Genomic DNA, 19,289 nt, shown 5'->3' on the forward strand with positions numbered 1-19,289 from the left:
GCTTATTTTTTCACGGTTAGTAGGGATTTGTTGACATCTATATATCATCAAGTTTGTGTGTAGGTAGGTAGATTAGAAATATAGATGGTGGATACTTACCTACGTTTTATTATTATCTGTTCAATGAAAATAAAGTTAGTAGGTAGGTAGAATGTTTTTCACAACCCTGAAATTAAAACTAATGCCTAAAAAATTACCAGTTCATAGTTATAATAACAACCGCCACTACATAACATTTCTGCTTATGAACTAATGACCTTATAAATAATTAATAATAATAATATTCTTTTAGGGCGATTAGGTTACGAAATTCAATGGTAAATATTACACTTTTATTAGATTTCTATTAGGTATAATAATGATTATTTTGCTAACCGAATCAACGAACGCGCCTTTTTGTTACAATTTTATTTACACTACATAAGTAGGTACTAGTTTTGCAACCAAATGCTTGAAGAATAACAATCAAACTGATTTGTAAATGGATGACAATGAACATGAAAGTTTTGAAATTCATGTGTCCAACCAGCCGAAACGTAAATAGGTCGGTAGATAGGTACACAAAATATTTAATTTATTTTTTATTAATTAATTACCTAGAAAACCAAGCAACCATGAAAAAAATGGAATTGTAAACTTTTATTTCAACCGGATTTACGCTAGTAAGTACCTACCTTGAGCACTTTCGCTGTTTTATTGCGTTTATTTAGAACTGACTTATATTTCACGTATGTAGGTACCGAACATTGAACAATAAAGCCACATCAATGGTACGAAAGTATAAAATTATGTTGCATTGTTCAAGTCATCCAAGTGAGGTGTTCACAAAACACTACTAATCTATTTAGATACTGACATTAAGGTCCCGTAGAAAGCGTTCAAAGATGGTTTGAAAGGGAGATATGTAAATACGAATGTTAGAAGGAGCTCGCTAATATTAAAAAACGATAATAATTAAGCAAAATTGTGAAAATGTTTAATAAAACATCTCAGACTCGTTTGAAATAGAACAAAAATTTCCCGAAATATGCTTTAGCTGCATTTAAAGATACCTTGTGATTTTTTTCATACCTGTAACATAATAACAGTGTGTTTTTAACAAAACTTGTTTTTAATAATTTTCGGAGCGTATTTTGCGATTTTTTTCTAACGAGGTAATTTCATATTATTAACGTTTCGGCATTACAAATGTATACATATTATCTTAAAAAATAACATATATTTTTTTGGAACTTAAAAAAAGAAACTTGTCATAAATCGGTAGAAATTGGGTAGGTATGCGGCGGCTTCTGTATTATTGGAACTTATTATGTACGTAAACTGTAATCATCCGTAAAATGTATTAACAAGAATAGAAATAAAATAAATTGTTTTCCACACTCTGTAAAATGAAATGGATTCGAAGAGGAAATAAATGGGATAGAGAGAGGAAATGGGATAATAGGGAAAGCGAAAAATGAAGCTGATAGAAACTAAAGTACGTTCCCTTCAGACTTGCGAAATGTAGCGTTTTAGAAGACACCCAACACAAACTTTTTCACATTTCACAATTTGAAAAAGAGAGACAATGAATTTATAATGGGTGAATAATTAAGTAAGTAAATAATAAATAAGTAATAAAAAACAGGTTTGCATTGTTTTATCTTTATATGACTTATCTCGTATAAAGATAAAATTACATAAAATATAACACAAAAATAATGAATGTCACGTATTGTATTATAAGAATAACACTTTATTTTGAATTTACAAAAAATATTTTAAAAAAAGAAACATTGAAAAAGTTTCATGAAGTTGGCAGAAGTAGGTATTAATATATTTGACAAATGAAATAACATATTATATTTTTCACTCTCATTTTATAGAAATTAGTAGTTGGTCGTTGTTCTAACATAGACCTTGCCGGATGGCATTGTAACCTTATCGACTCCTTCGGGGAACAGAGCAGCTAAATCCTTGTCTAATACATCGGGGAGTATCATCACTTTCTCTCCGGGCTGCAAAAACAGAACGAAATAACATGTAATTATCGAATGGCTTTAGAGATCAGAATTGCCAAGTACTTTCCAATACATATATTTCCCCTATTCCCCTCTCTTCTCCATTCACAAAATATACCCTTATATAAATTGGGGATGCTACAGTGAATGGTGAATGGTGCTCACTGAATTCGGGCAATTGGGACTCATGTACGATGGGCACCATCGACTAATAATACATAGAGCTGTATCTCGAACAATAGTAGTACACAGAAATTGTTTTAATCTCAAAGTATAAAAAAATTTGTGTGCTTTAAAAAAGCTGTGGCAAAAACTGAAAATGTTAAATATTTCGTGGTTTTAGGGTATTTTGACAAAGATCCGGAAGTCTATCAACGTCGAAAACTTGGCTATATTATTAGGCCTTCGTCATTCTATTTTATTCTAAATAATATGTATTAAGATTTATGTAGTCTTATTACAGTAAATATGAATTAATTTACATAACTTTAAAAACACAAATTAAAATTTCTATAATAATATATTTTGAAGAGTCCTTATCTAAAATTACTCTTGGAACCTTCAAGGTCAATGATGAAAATATCAAGAGACCTAGAGATTCATTTAGCAGCACCATACCTATTGTCATGCCGTGTTGGACCAGAACGTCATGATGAAGTCACGAGAAAGTCGTGATGTCGACCTTAGCGGTAGATGTTCGGTACGAACAATTTCTAGCTCTCTAAGGGCCCCATTCCTCCTAGATTAGAGACTTTCATAGCGCGTTTCAGAGAGCAAATCCATGTAATTAATTCACACCATGTTCACTCCTTCCTCTCCTCAAAAAGACTTTCCACACAGCCAAAAAGTGCGGGTACCTTGCATTCTCATATTTAACATATATGTATAACATGGAAAAGTTTTTTTTTAAATTTGTTTTAGTATTGGTATGTATTTTTGCTGATACGCGGCCCAAACAGCAGAAGCATTTTCTAGCTTTGACCCTATAATGCAGTAAAACATCGATATTATTGCTTCGGTCTTGAAATTTTTTTTTACTTGATCTGATCACAAATTCCAGAAGTTTGTAATACGATGATGCCAACTCCACTATACGTACGATCTGAAAAGGTAAGTTTGGGATCAAATTTGACCCCTGGGCACCGTATTGTTATCACTAATATTTCATCATTTAGCTTATAAATGAATTTAATAAGTTTTTGGAACGCGTGTATATCATAGTGGCACATTTTTTACATTAAAGAAATGTTTATTCTTATCGGCATTGAGATCGTCAACAAAAAGCAAGCAAGTAGTACTTGATGCATTCTTAAATATCATCATATCAATATCAAGAATAGAAGAGGTCCCAAGTTTGACCCCTGAGGTATTACTGAAATTGCAGTAAATTTCCTAGACTGATGACCGCTGATGCATGTACTTTGTTCTGTTTCTTAAATACGACACAAAAAAACCTATTAAAAAGTCAAAGGTCAAGGCCTATTCTGTGGATCTTTTGTAAAAGTACCTACGTCGTGATCAACACAATCGAAAGTTGGTCGAATGCCTTTGCGAAGCCCATATAAATCACGTCTGTTTGATATTGCGCATCTAATCCTCTTTTTGATTTGAGTTCAAGGAGATTGGATACAGTTGATTTTTGTTGATAAAATACCATGCTGATTTGTAGAAATGGTTTTATTTTATCGCCAATTTATCACACATTGATGTTTCAAAAATTTTTGAGAACGACAATAAGACCGCTACCGGTCTAAAATTTTGTACCTCTGTTTTGCCACCCGCCTACTATATATCGGACTCACCTTGGTGTACAACATAGAATAAAATCATAACTACTCCATTTGATGCAAGGTAAGATGTTTAAATTTACTGTATTACAAGTAGTTTGATTTTTTTTGTTTGATTTGTTAAGGCAATATACAGTTTCGTACCATGAAATTTAATATTTCTCTGTCCAAATCAGATTGGCAATAACTAGTATAGTTTGGCTTATTGCCATGGTTGAGTTTTTTATATTGGGCAGTGGAGTATTTACATACGTTTTTTTAAATTCAAATACAATTTTTTTAAAATATTTTTTGTTGTACATTGAAAACTTGTAAGTTAATGTATTGGTTAGTTCGTCATTTGACAGCATGTATCGTTTTCCATTTTTTTTTTTTCAAACGCTATTTTTTACTTACCTAATGTTAGTATTAAAATATATGTACTCACCACCCAGTTAGCCGGAGTTGCAATTACTTTGTGTTTGTCAGTCAGTTGAAGAGAGTCGATAACACGCAGGATTTCACTGTAAGTAATAATCAAAATACAAAATCATTATTGTATGTAATAATAACAGATTTAGCTATTATTACTTTTTCAGAAAATAGTTTTTCAAAAATAAAATATTGATGGTTCTGATAGTTTTACCAAATCTCGTTTAAAATAATTTATCCATCAATCAATGCTTCTTATTTTATTTACGTATTGTATTTCTACAATAATATTATAGTAAAGGAAAAGCTAGCGTACAAATATAAAGTCAGTTAAATAAAAATTGTGATAAATAATTTTAATCTAAGCACACAAGAGGAAATTTAAAATAGGTAGATACTGAACACAATGGATTTGATAATAACAAAGCAAATTGCTCTGAAGCAGTTGTTTCATGAATAAAACCAAACATTATATAAATTATTGATAACACCATTTGTCACTATTGTCTTGATATGAGTGTAGAACCAACTCGGAATGTTTGCTTTGTGCATACTCAGTAAACAATACTATAAAACTCCGTAGCATAATAATAATACATTTTTAAGTATGAAGTACCAACCTCAGGGCCATGAATACTAAGTAATTTTCCATTACTAAAGAAGCCCTGTAATTACAATGCGTGGGTTCTATCTTATGTGCAGAAAAAAAATTGATAACCCGAAAAGTTCCACACAAAATTGTCAGGAAAAAAAAGAAAAGACGCAAGGAATGATTTATTTGAGAACTACCAAATAATCATTAATACATGTCATGATTTTTAATCGTTCTAAAAACACCCTGGATTGATTCAATCATGGATTCAATTTTATACATTTTTTTATATAAAAAATACACATTTACGTACTGACTTCAATAAATAAAACTTGTAGAAATGCTTCGAACCATCGATTTTTTCTATTTCGATCAGTTTTTCTAGCTTGCTTACGGGTAACTATATAAAAATCCAGATGAAATACAATTTAATTTAGAAACAATTTCAGCAGTACAGGTAGCTACACATACATACAACACATTGATTTTCCGGGTTGATGGCGAAAAGCGGCCGCACGGTCATGACCGCGACCTCCTACTTTTGCGAAGTAATTTTAACCAAGCCTAAACAGATAAGGATAAGCAAGCAACAATATACATACTCGACATTCCTGCCAGTGGAGGCGGGGTACAGCATGGACAGCCTGAGCTTCTTGGCGGGGTCGATGACATAGAGCGCGCGCACGGTCATGGCTGTGTCGGGGTTGCTCTGGTCCTTCTCGTCCAACATGTCGAGCAGCACGGCCAGCTCGCGGCTCTCGTCGCCAATGATGGGGTACGGAAACTCGCCGGGGATGTCGAGGCAGTAAGACTTGATGTCCTGGAAAATTAAAATATACCTACCGTTTCAACAACAAAAACAGAAATAATAACAACAAAAACAACAACAACAATAAATTAAACAATACCAGGGCTGAGCATTTCAAACACTCGCTTGAACCTAGATTACATGAAGTTAGTAATAGATACGCGGATGTGGCGGGTCTATATAACTACACGGAATGTAAGTACAAGAAGTTCTATGATATCTTTTCAATCAATATATTTTTTTAAAGAAAGACAAACATTTTCGGGTTACGAATAACCCACCCCAGTAAGCGGAAAATATTGCTTATATAGTGATGGAGAACTTAGCCAGCCGAGAATTGAACACACTACACCTGGGTGGGACCCAAACGCGAAGTCAACTCAGCCACTGACCGGTCATGTATATGATTTATTTTTTATGGTATGTTTACACCGTTGATATTAAATTAATAAATACATACAAAACAACAACAATAACTTCGTCATCATAATTATTATGGTTCTCAACATGTTCTGAGTGACCTTTTGCAAGGACATCGTTGTCGGAAGTGTTGGTGGGCAAACCCAGCAAACCCACACAATATACATATTGTTACCAAGTTTAATTTATAGAACTCCATTATAATGTTTTCTTTTATATATTCAATAATAATATTATTGAAAATATTTTTAAAAAGCCTACATAATATGCATAAATACACAAAATCCTAATCCTCGGGTCAACTCTAATTACGCGACCTATAGGTTCTTTTATATTCAATATTGGGTTGAATTTTGGCACTGCTGATGAGTTCTTGGCCCACTGCCGAAATAAATTAATATTTTCTTCAATACACGTGCTTCAACATCTGGTTGCGCATATTTTTTCTCCCTTTGACATTTCGACACAATATATATTATACAGGTATTACAAACGTGGTCACCAAAAATAAATTGAAGTATGAATTCACGTCTAATGAGCTTACGTAGGTACCTACCTAATATTATATACTAAATTTTATAGTGTCTCTAGATAGAAATAATTTCTCTCTATATTTATTATTATGACGAGAAAAAAAACACGAAGCGAAATCTCTATATAGTATAGGTATTAAATCAATCAACGACTGCATTAAACTTCAAGAAGACCTCAATCGTCTTTTTTTCTATTGCGAATTAGACAAACTTGTTATTAACATCGCAAAATGCAATAAATTAACATTTACACGTAATAAAAATAAAATATCCTCTGTATACACGCTAAACGGCACACACATCAATGAAGTAAAATATATCAGGGACCTTGGGGTAACACTGGATGTTAAATTAAACTTTATCCAACACACTGATGACATTATTAACAAAGCCAATAAAATGCTGGGATTTATAATTCGCATAGCAAAACTCTTCCACAACATAAACACTCTATATTCCCTTTACACCTCATATATTCGCCCGCACCTGGAACACTGTACACCGATCTGGACTCCTTTATACCAAGGCCATATCGAAAGAATAGAAAGAATTCAAAAAAAAATTTAAACACATAAATTATAAACTAAACTTACACTTAAACTATAACGAATCCATTAAATTTCATAATTTTAACTCCCTCCAAATTCCAAAATCCAATTATTGTTTAAAATCCTAAATAATGGTCTGGACTCACCAGAACTTACCAATTTAATAAATCTTCATATTCCGTCTAGATCAGTCATACTCAACCTGCGGCCCGCCGAGCTATTTTGTGCGGCCCTCAATACATTTAATATCAGGAACATTTACAAAATCTGGCATTCTATATCACGTTAATTTGAGATTAATTGCGACTTTGATGTACAGACATTGAAATCCGAAGAGGATAGTATAAGTATAATATACTATCTATACATATAATATTACTGCACACGCTAGATCTCTAAAAAACAAAGATTTGACAGACAAATATGCGCGCAAATAATTTTGCTCGACAGTTGGAAATTTTCGAAAAATTGTTGTGGGGAACTACACATGATGTTTTTGGCTGTGCGAAATTCTGTAACCCCCCCCCCCCCCATGGATTTCAAATATTTTGTGGGGAGCACTCATTTTGAACTTTTATCGTGGGGAATTATTATTTTACACAAATTCTCTAACAACCCCCCCCCCCATGGATTTCGAATAATAAAAGGGGGAATCAAGCTCACACCGTTTTGGCAACACCGACCAGTAGCGGCCCGCGTAGCTTTACAAACATATGAATGTGGCCCGCAGAAGAAAAAGGTTGAGTATCACTGGTCTAGATCAACCCGACAATCTGATTTATTTTATCTACCCTCGTGTAGAACAAACATTCGAAAAAATTCCCCAATTCCTCGTATATGTGCACAATATAATACAAAATTTTACAGCATTGACATTTTTGGTAAAAGAAATATCGATATGAAATAATGCGTACGATCGATTATTAATATGAGAGTATGGAATGTATCGGGAGCATCTCCTATCCTCTCCCTTTCCTTTAACACCAAATTAATTTTAATACATTAAAACTTCATTTCCAATGAACTTTAACATAAGAAACTTCTGTGGCTTGACTTCAGTTAACTTGTATATTTATATCTATCATTGTATATTATATAAAAGCTGTTTGTTTCTTACAAAATAAATAAATAATTTATATAAAGTCGCTATCCGCGTCTGTCTGTTTGTGCGCTCAGTTCTTCTAAACTACGCAACGGATTTTGATAGGGTTTTCACTATCATTTAGAAAATTTCTCCCGAAAGGTTTATGTATATTTAATTAATGCATATTATATTTGTAGAAAGTAGATAAAAGTCGATGTTTTGTAATTAAGTCGTAAGAAATATACTTTCGAGGGCTTACATTGCTACGCTGGCTAAACCTTATGAGATACATCAAAATAATGTACTGCGGAATTATACGAGCATATCTTAAAAAGTTTTACAGAAAAGTTAGCAGTGGTATGTCTATCTCCTAAGGATAACCCCCAGCAAAGTTAGCAGTGGTATGTCTATCTCCTAAGGATAACCCCCAGCAAAGTTAGCAGTGGTATGTCTATCTCCTAAGGATAACCCCCAGCAAAGTTAGCAGTGGTATGTCTATCTCCTAAGGATAACCCCCAGCAAAGTTAGCAGTGGTATGTCTATCTCCTAAGGATAACCCCCAGCAAAGTTAGCAGTGGTATGTCTATCTCCTAAGGATAACCCCCAGCAAAGTTAGCAGTGGTATGTCTATCTCCTAAGGATAACCCCCAGCAAAGTTAGCAGTGGTATGTCTATCTCCTAAGGATAACCCCCAGCAAAGTTAGCAGTGGTATGTCTATCTCCTAAGGATAACCCCCAGCAAAGTTAGCAGTGGTATGTCTATATCCTAAGGATAACCCCCAGCAAAGTTAGCAGTGGTATGTCTATCTCCTAAGGATAACCCCCAGCAACGCCGGGTGCCCCTAGTCATTTTATAAAGTTTTGACAAATTAATAGCCCACGTGGTTGATGATGATATTAATTCTATGAATATAAAATAAAATGGTTCAGAATTTATAGGAAAGAAAAATTACAATTTTCACAACCTTTCTAAAGAAAGCATCACAATGATAATAATTTATTTTGCTCACCCGTTTTCAGAATGAATACATACGTGTATTTTTACCTATCCTTCTTTTTTTAGTGTGTCTTCTGTAAGATATTATCTTATAAACTGCCTCCACGTAGCTAATGGATTGTTTGCTAAGTAAGTAAGTTTATTTGGATACTTGAAATTTACCATGTATGCTGTTATTGTATATTTGTACAGTGCAACAAATTAGTATCACGTAAAATGGTAAATATGAGGCCGTTTATTGACAATTGATAAGAAACTTTACACTGAACAATATGGGCGCTCTTGTGGGGTCACATAAAAATTAAAAAGATAACCAAAATCAGTTTTTGTCAGTTTTGTCGGGTTTTCTGGGTTTTGTCGGGTTTTGTCGGGTTTTGTCGATTTTGGAAATTTTTGTCACACCCTCAGTTACAGAATGTGTAATAACGTATAATTACTGAGATTAATCCCTTCATCTAAAATAGAAACATCCCACAATGAGGCATGTTATTGATCATGATTAGAGGTGTACCGAATTCCATGGTCCGCGACTAGTTTCAGCAATAAAGCTCTGTAGATAATATAATGTATTGTTGTGAATGTAGACTTACTGCGACCCAGTCGTTGTGGCTCTGCATCTTGTCGCAGGAGTGTGCCAGTAACTTCACCCCGCGCCGCTCGAAGTGCGGGAAGTGCACGGCGATCCTGCCCAGCTCTGTTGTGCACACCGGCGTGAAGTCAGCCGGGTGCGAGAACAGCACGCACCATCTGCAGTACATTACGATACATTATCATACTGTAAGTTATCCTCACTTAATTCCTTGGGAATATGATACAGATAGATGCGGTATCTTGAGGAAATGATACAGATACCCGACATACATGATTCGGATGGATGTCGTTCCTTGGGGACATGATACAGAAATGTATGCGGTATCTTAAGGAAATGATACAGATACTTGGGTACATGATTCGGATGGATGTCGTTCCTTGGGGATATGATACAGATAGATGCGGTATCTTGAGGAAATGATACAGATACTTGGGTACATGATTCGGATGAATGTCGTTCCTTGGGGATATGATACAGATAGATGCGGTATCTTGAGGAAATGATACAGATACCCGGGTACATGATTCGGATGGATGTCGTTCCTTGGGGACATGATACAGAAATGTATGCGGTAACTTGGGGAAATGATGCAGATACTTGGGTACATGATTCGGATGGATGTCGTTCCTTGGGGACATGATACAGAAATGTATGCGGTATCTTGGGGAAATGATACAGATACTTGGGTACATGATTCGGATGGATGTCGTTCCTTGGGGATATGATACAGATAGATGCGGTATCTTGAGGAAATGATACAGATACCCGGGTACATGATTCGGATGGATGTCGTTCCTTGGGGACATGATACAGAAATGTATGCGGTAACTTGGGGAAATGATACAGATACTTGGGTACATGATTCGGATGGATGTCGTTCCTTGGGGACATGATACAGAAATGTATGCGGTATCTTGGGGAAATGATACAGATACTTGGGTACATGATTCGGATGGATGTCGTTCCTTGGGGACATGATACAGAAATGTATGCGGTATCTTGGGGGAATGACAAGGAGAAATGTGGTTCCTCGAGGACTTGAAATAATATATATAAATGCGGAGCCTTGGAAATGATATGGGTAGATGAGATGGCTTTAGAACACGATGCAGTGCTTTGGGGAAATTATTCAGATACACGTTGGTTGGGGGTGATACAAAAACTCGCAGTTTTTTTGTGGGAAACCCCTTGTTAGATACTTGTTTTTTTATTTTTTTTTAACAATTTTTTTATATAAGATAATGTGTCCTTACTGGGGTACCCCATTCTAAGGTATTGGATGACATTGTATTGGATGACATCACTATAAAGATGCTATCTTCGGGACATTTTTTTTTTTTTTTTTTTTTTTTTAATATTTAATTTTTATTTAATATTAAATTTACAATTACATGTTATTACATTACATTAAGATTATTTTCTTTTTATTACAGTACATCGTGATACACCTTTTTTTAGAGCAAATGCTCGTGTTAAAAAGGCGGAGAAACGCGTGTAAATAGTAATTTAACATATTTTTTCAGAGAGTGTAATGATAATGAAAAGAATTTTTATTTTTTAATATAACAAAATAAAAATTTTATATGTAACAAAATTTTATCAAATAGAAAAGAGAAACGGATGTAAAAGAAAGAAAGAGATAAGAATAAGAAATAAGAGAAAAGGATTTCAATATAATAATAATTGAGAGATTATATTGTCTTTTTAAGTATAAACGATTTTAATGTGCTATTGATATAGTGCTTTTATTGAGCTTTTGAATTTTTTATAATTCATTTCCAATCTTAAGTTAAGAGGTAATTGGTTAAACCATTTGACACCAAAATATATTAAATACATGATATTGATTGATACCTAAGGTGAGTTTGGGACGTGATATTGACATTTATCAATCAATACGGTGTGTTCGGGACATGATAGAGATAATTAAACTGCATTGTGGACACGAACCAGACAAATAAAGTGTATTACGGGCAAGATGTTGGTAGATAGTTTCTTGAGGACACAATTCCATCTGCCAAGCAGCTCAAAATGGTGCCTTGGGTGTATGATAAGGGTACCTACATATTAGATTGTATGACTTGGGGACATGATGTAGACACGCTCTCTGAAGACATAAACCGCTAGATGAGTTTTGTGAGCGTGTCCGTGTTCCCGAAGTAGAATCAATTTTTATATTGTTCCAGCAGCAATGTCTTAGGATGTCCTCTCATGTGTAGTAATATCAAAAGTTTTTTGGGAAATGTCCCTCAGCGGATTATTCACAAATAACGGAGCTGTATAAAATATTTTATGTATCCTACTATATCGTAGGACTACTGCGGGGTAAGAAAGGACTGTGGACGGGTATTGTAAACTATTTATATCCTTTCGGTGTTCACAATCAGAAATACATTCAAATTGTGCTCTTTAAAACAATTTACGTGACTATTTTTCAACCATGACATGAAAACAATAATGCATACATAACACCAACCGAAAAACATCTTCTGTGACAAACCAAAGTTCATTGGTTATCAAAGGATTATGTCTTCGTCGCGTTGTTGCACTTTGGTAGAGTGTTATACCATTTTTATAAGTGTCAACAATTTGGAGAAAAGATAACTGGTGCTATGTGTGATAAAATTTATATCAACATGTGGGTGGGCATCAAATTTAATTTCATTATATAAGTGTAAATAAAGAAGTTTTGCTTTTCTATGAAATCTCATTGCTCAGACAATCTACAATTATCGCAGACAACATTATTGAAACTAGATAATATAAACAGTGTAGGTAGTTCACAGTCATCTAATTAAACTAACTTCAGTTGTCTGTGATGTGATTCTTGCCTAATTAACTCAAATTTGATATTAAATTAGATTTAATCATCAAAATTGGAACTCATGATGGTGAGAATTCAGACAAGCGATAAAGAAGGTTACCTACCTACCTCTAATCGGAAATCAGAAAATAATCTTATTTTGATTTAATTAAAAAAATTATATTAAAATGTGTATTAAAAATCTCTTCAAATTATTGGTTATTCGGTTAAAAACTAGATTAGATGCCGTTTCCTGACAACCTTTTAGTAAATTCGTAATATATCGGAACACGTGTTCAAGCACCTGCATTTGACTTGATAATATACAATGACGAAATAAGAAAATATTAGATTTTTTTATGAACAGGGGTTCCGACACCGTGATAACACATTCGTATTTTACTGAAAGCTTATTAGGTAACCTATCAATTCATTCATTAAGGGCCTGCAATCCCGTTTTTAACTGGATTACGAATAATTTTAGAGATTCGTAATAAATTAGCAATTATAAATATTAGTCACTATTCTTCGTATACAACATAAAAGCAATAAACAAGGTTTTTAAAAATAAATAATAAAATCAATTACATAATAATAATAATATTTGGATGATTTGTATAGCGCCGTTTTTGTACAAAATCACCTCAAGGGCGCTCAGAAGTGTATAACAAAATATTGTGTTTACTTACCATATAATAATTTAAAGAACAACTTGTCTTAAAAAAAATCGTTATTAAAAAGAAACGGGAGAGTTTTCAATGCTAATAAATTATTCCCAGAGCAGCTTTTAATATTAGTAGGTGTGGTGAGTGGTTTGTCTATGTAGGGATAGTTAGGGATTGGGGACACAGAAAATTATTTAAGTAGAGATGTTGGGAATACATGATTCATATTATTTGATAACCTTATTTAAAAAGCCTCAACCTCCTCAACTCTTGCCTTAAAACATAACCTAAATTTCTAAAATTAGTAATTGCTTTAACCCTAGAAAGATAACCATATTTTGTAGTACATAAAAGATAACCATACGCTGCAGAGGCGCATAATATATTTATCATTTTTTTTAAATTAAATACCTAGGTAATGTATTTCTTTAGCGGAATTATTTTAATGTGTGGTTAATGAACTAATAATAAAAAACTTTTTTACTGAAATTATTTATTTATTTTAAACATTAAACTTAAATTAAAAAAACCTCTAGAAAAAAACAATAAAATTAACCGTATTCTGTTTACAGGAAAATATTATCACAAATTTATATTTTTTTTTATATAAAACTAATTAAATTATTTTAATTTACTAATAAACTATAAAATAATCAGTCAAAACTATAATTATTTTGCTAAAAATTTGGTTTAGAGGCATTCAAAGCAAACATCTTTTTTGTGTTCGCCGCAAACTGTTTTTTTGCATTTGGCGCAAGTCATCATTGACATTCTTTTTTTTTTACTTAAGCAAAAGCTGCAATACCGTCTTTTCTTGGCTGGAGGTTCTTCTTCATTATCACTAGAGCTCTGCACATCTGGATTCGGAAGAATATTGGTGATATTTTCTCGCACACGCTTGAGCAAAGTAGGAGCTTCGAGTCCTTCCGTCATCCACGGTTCAGATAACTGAGTGCTTAACTTTTTCATATATTCCCTTCTATTTAGAGGCTTTTCATGTTTCGCTAGAACTTTGTGACAGTATATGACATAAGAATTGACGAATGCCATGTTCAGTATGCCATAAAGCATAGCCATTGGCCACCTATTGGTTTTTCTTGAACATGACATTGAGGAACACATTTGATCGAACGTGTCCACCCCGCCTTTAGTCTGATTATAATACATTATAATATCAGGCTTACCGGTTGTGGCGTTGATGACACCTTCTTCATCACACGATGATATCAGGTAAACCATCTTAGAGGGCTTCGGCTTGTACGAGACTAGGGTCAAACATCCATCATAGCAGAACATTGACGTGCCTACGGATCGAGACCGTGTATTTTTCAAGTCTTCGGGGATCTCCCGTTTATTGGATCGTATGGTTCCAACGAGGGTTAGTTTGTACGGCTCGTGAAGAAGGGATTTCGCGAGAGGAACCGAAGTGAACCAATTGTCACACGTAATATTCCGGTTTGTGCCATGCAAGGGCCGAGACAACTCCTTTACATAATATTCACCTTGTGGCAAACCATTAGTGTTTGTGGCTCTTCCAATATACGGCATTGCATTTAGCATGTACTTTGTTCCGCTATCACACATCATAGGGATTTTTATCCCGTATTTGCTGGCTTTATTGGGGATGTACATGCGGAATGGGCACCGTCCTCGAAACCCCAATAATTGCTCATAAATTGTGACGTGCTCACCCGGTGTATAATTCAGTTTACACTGAGTTATAAATAATTCCCACAGTTTTCTAATGGGAACAAGTGGATCTTCATGACGTAAGGAGGGCCGTATAGATTTGTCATCAAATCTCAGACATCTAATCAAGAAATCGAAACGATCTCTACTCATCACTGCCACGTAACGTGTTCCTGAAAAACTACTATTGAACAGCTCATCGGTAGACAAGTGATTGTCTTTCATCGCCGCACTCAAGGTCAGTATCCCAAACAAAGCTCGGACTTCTGTCATAGACGTATCTTTGAAAGTGGCTTTGGTCATGTTTTCTCGACGTTTTACAGAGATCTCAATATTCGTCCAACGGACGATCTCACCCACTATTTCGTCGGTAACAAACAAAGTAAAACATAATACTGGGTCATACACATTGCGACACATACGCGTTGGACCTCTGTTTGTGCGAATTATATTTATGGCAGATATCCTACCACGACTTTGTCCTTTTATTGTTGACCAGCAATGTTGGTTTTTACCCCTTAGCACACGGCGATCAGGAACAATTATACGGCGGTCACGACGTGATGTTTCCAAAGTTCCAGGCTCTGAAGATACTGGTGGAGTTATAATGTCTTCATTTTGTGTATCATTCAATTCTTCTGGCACCTCATCATCGATGAACTCATCTTCATAGTCACTCTGCATTTCATCTTCACTCACATGATCTTCTGTTTCACTGCCACTCTCCTGATGTCCATCATGCTCGTTCTCTTCTTCTTCAGTTAAAAATCTCAATATTTGATCATCAGATATAATTCTTCGGCTCGTCATTATGAAGGTTAAAAAAACCATGCTAAGACAAACAATAAAATACCTATAATAAACATGTAATGTAAGTATAAACAAATTTATACTTTTACTAAAAGTCACGCAAAAGATAACCATACGCCTTTGGAGCGCATTACCTGGTCATAACTTGAAAAATATGGTACTTACCGCGTAAAAACGACTGTCCCGCGACGCTGTGCACCGACGACTGAGCTAATGAAAAAGGACAGCTAGATGCGCGAGCTCATTAGAAAGAGACAGCGTTTTCTTACCGTCGCGGGCGCCTCTGAGGCGTAGGTTATCTTTCTAGGGTTAACTAGTAGTTATGTAAACAGTGGACCACGCTTCCAAAAAAGTAAATAAGTAATTATAAGCTTCTAATTTTCTCTTTGGTAAATCAAAACCAAATTTTCTTCTGAACTCATAAGATTTGTAAGTAGGTACTTACACCTTCCTACTTGATTATAAACCATAAATATTCTACGTTACATTTTGTTTATTTCAAATAAGGAATTATGCAATTTGTCCAAAGTTATTTCACAATCTGAATGACAATTTTTTTTCTTTCTTCAGGCCGGTAGGTACCCTAATTTGATTATTTTGATTTGACAGCTCATAGTAGGAACCACGATCATTCGAACTCTGACAGAATAAAAATATGGTATTGAACACATGGTTCATGGTTCAAGAACACCATTTTGAACCAGAACAAATGTATATAATATCAAATAAATTTACAGTCAGATAAAATGTCAAATGGTCGAGATAAAATAGGACTTCGCCGCGCTAAGTAAAAAAAAAAATTCATTTAAATAAATGTTCAAGTCATTTTGAATACATAATCATAATAAAGTACTAGAGTAGACCGGGGATAATTGTACCACGGGTCAGTAGTACCAAGGCGAATAACTCGTAAATATAATAATAGGTACGTATTTGATGCGTCTTCAGGCGATGGTGCTGACACGTGCGGACTTGTTGCCAGTAGCCCACGGGACATAGCAATGAGTATCCCAGATGTTTGCAATTGGAAGAAAAAAAATTGAGTGCCAAAACTAACTTTTTTCGATTGCATTCATAACAATATGCTTCATTCATGACAGTGCTCTGTTTGTACCTATTTTACTATCCACACATTTCTTTGCAACAATGCTTTTATTTTTAACAGGTTTTTAAGCGTTCGTAAGTAAAGAATAACAAAAACTTGGCGTTTAATTTTAAACGACCGTTCCTGGATAGTTGTGGTGGTACAATTGACCCTTTTTTAAAGTTCTGTTAGTACAGCTCCCAACTTATATGCTCAAGTACATGTCCGCCCGTCCCGTTCATTAACCAAACCCTTTTCGCTCTATGTACGTTCATTCAAGAACAAAAAAAAAATTACGAGTTATTGAGTTTTTAATAAACTCCTACGACAAAGTTCATATTTTAATGTAAGAATTTGGTAGACAGCTAAATTATCTGCCGTTAAGCATGAGTATTTTGTTCATAAACGGTATAAGTAAAATAGGTACAACTGTCCCCGGTCTCCCCTACCTTTAAGGTCGGTTTGTTGCGTTGTTATGTATGTAGAACGGTGATCAAAGTGAGACTAGTTTTATGGCGTCATATTGCATTAATTTAAATTGACCCCAGGGACATGTCCCCACTTGGGGCTTGGTATGAGAGAGATATTATGTAATGCATTAAGTGGATATGATTCTCGTAGCCTAGTGCAACGGTCTGAATCCAACATTCAAAACCGAATTAAAATTGGACCATTCACAGATACATTATATGCAATCATAATTCTATTTTTTCATATATACGGTACAACGTGTGCCATCAACAAAACTAAGAATAGTGAAAGTACAAAAACTCAAACAAAAGTATTAAGTAACAAGCATAAAATTTAAGAGTTCAACAACTCAAAGAAAGGTATAAACTAACAAGTATAAAATTTAAAAGTACAACAACTCAAAGAAAAGCATAAAGTAACAAGTATAAAATGTAACAGTAGAACAACTGAAAGAAAAGTATAAAGTAATAAGTATAAAATGTAATAGTACAACAACTCGAAGAAAGGTGTAAAGTAACAAGTATAAAATGTAAATGTACAACAACTCAACGAAAAGTATAAAATGTAAAAGTACAACAACTCAAAGAAAAGTAACAAGTATAAAATATCTAAATTCTGTTATTCATAACATTGTAAAAATATTGTTTCTTTAAAAATTCTAACAAAACTAGGTAGATACATACCTACACTACATACGTTATAGTGGCGGTTATATTGAACGTTTGTAAATAATGCGTATTATTATTTTGAAAGAATTTTGCAGTTTTTTTAATGAAATGGAGGTACGTTGTCTAATTTGAGAAAAAAAAAATTGTTCACTTAAAAAATGAATATATTCTTCTTATTGCTACGCCATTATTTTCAAAGATTGTGTTTCTAAAATACATATTTAAAATTAGTGTGATACAAAGAGAAAAAATATATCCAAGAGAATTAATTATTTGAGTAGCACCTATTATATTTTTAATCTTAACACAATCTCAATATAACAATAATACGGTTGCAAACCATACTTTTTCAATTGGTTAATTTATTGTTACGATTTTTGAACAGCGTATGGCATTTTTTAAATTTTATTTTACTGTGTTGCTATTGTTTTAAATGTGTATATTTTAATCAGCACTTACATACATACAAATTTACAAACAATATAGGTAACTGCTATAACGATCCGGGAAAACAACAATATACAATATATAAAAATAGTATTTTTGAAAGATTAATTTCAGTTTTCAAATCAGATATCTTTTGTTTCGGTTCAATTTTTTTTTTCAAAAAAGAGGTGTGTGTTGAAGTTATATTTAGTTTAATTAAAATTAATAATATAAGAACTCACGAGTCTCCCATCCATGAGTAGAAGTCGATGTTCCCCTGCGTTGTCCGAGCCTTAAAGTTCGGTACTGTAGCGCCCAACCTCATTTTGAAGAGCTTAACTCGAGAAGGGACGACCTGTTTCTCTGTTCAGTTACACGACTACTGTGATACGAGTACCTACACGTCCTACACCTAGGGTACGATTATGTTGATGTATTCATGTTTTATCAAACGGTTTAATAGCACTTCTCAAACTGTTGGACTGATGGCTGGCTTAGATCAACATCAGTGCAGTTCATTGCTTATTCTGTATGTAAACTTGTTGAATAGCTGAGTTATTATCTATTTATCGCTGTTTTCATTCACTTGAGAGATGAAAGAAAGATAACCGGGCAACTCGGGACAATGGAAATTCAACAAACTTCATCAAACTCTTGAAAAGTGATGTAAAGTCATGAAAGGTGATGTAAAGTCGTGAAAATTAATTAAATAAGTTAGATTTATAGGCCACTTTTTTCATCACTCTTAATGACTTTATATTAGGTAATTTTTAAAACTGTGTTGAATTGCCGCTGTCCTAGTTGCCACGAAACCGAAAAAAAACACCTCACCTATTGACCCCACTTGACTAAATTTGGTTTAAATCTTGGAGGAAATATATTATTGATCACTTCGAAATAC

At 34.0% G+C, this 19,289-nt stretch overlaps 1 protein-coding gene across 1 annotated transcript; it reads right to left on the reverse strand.

Annotated features, from left to right (window-relative positions):
• Positions 1-1,678: 1,678 nt before the first annotated feature.
• On the reverse strand, positions 1,679-18,742 carry LOC149421719 (peroxiredoxin-6-like). The gene is made up of 5 exons (XM_089634503.1): positions 18,631-18,742; positions 9,771-9,927; positions 5,393-5,610; positions 4,215-4,290; positions 1,679-1,997 (listed from the first exon to the last, which is right to left on the reverse strand). Exons 1-5 carry the CDS (start codon positions 18,711-18,713, stop codon positions 1,869-1,871), a joined length of 663 nt encoding a protein of 220 aa, XP_089490629.1. The 5' UTR covers positions 18,714-18,742; the 3' UTR covers positions 1,679-1,868.
• Between the last annotated feature and the right edge of the window lie 547 nt (positions 18,743-19,289).

Source organism: Hesperophylax consimilis, chromosome 8 (assembly GCF_061612785.1).
Source record: "Hesperophylax consimilis isolate HC1 chromosome 8, BYU_Hcon_1.0, whole genome shotgun sequence".
NCBI lineage: Eukaryota > Metazoa > Arthropoda > Insecta > Trichoptera > Limnephilidae > Hesperophylax > Hesperophylax consimilis.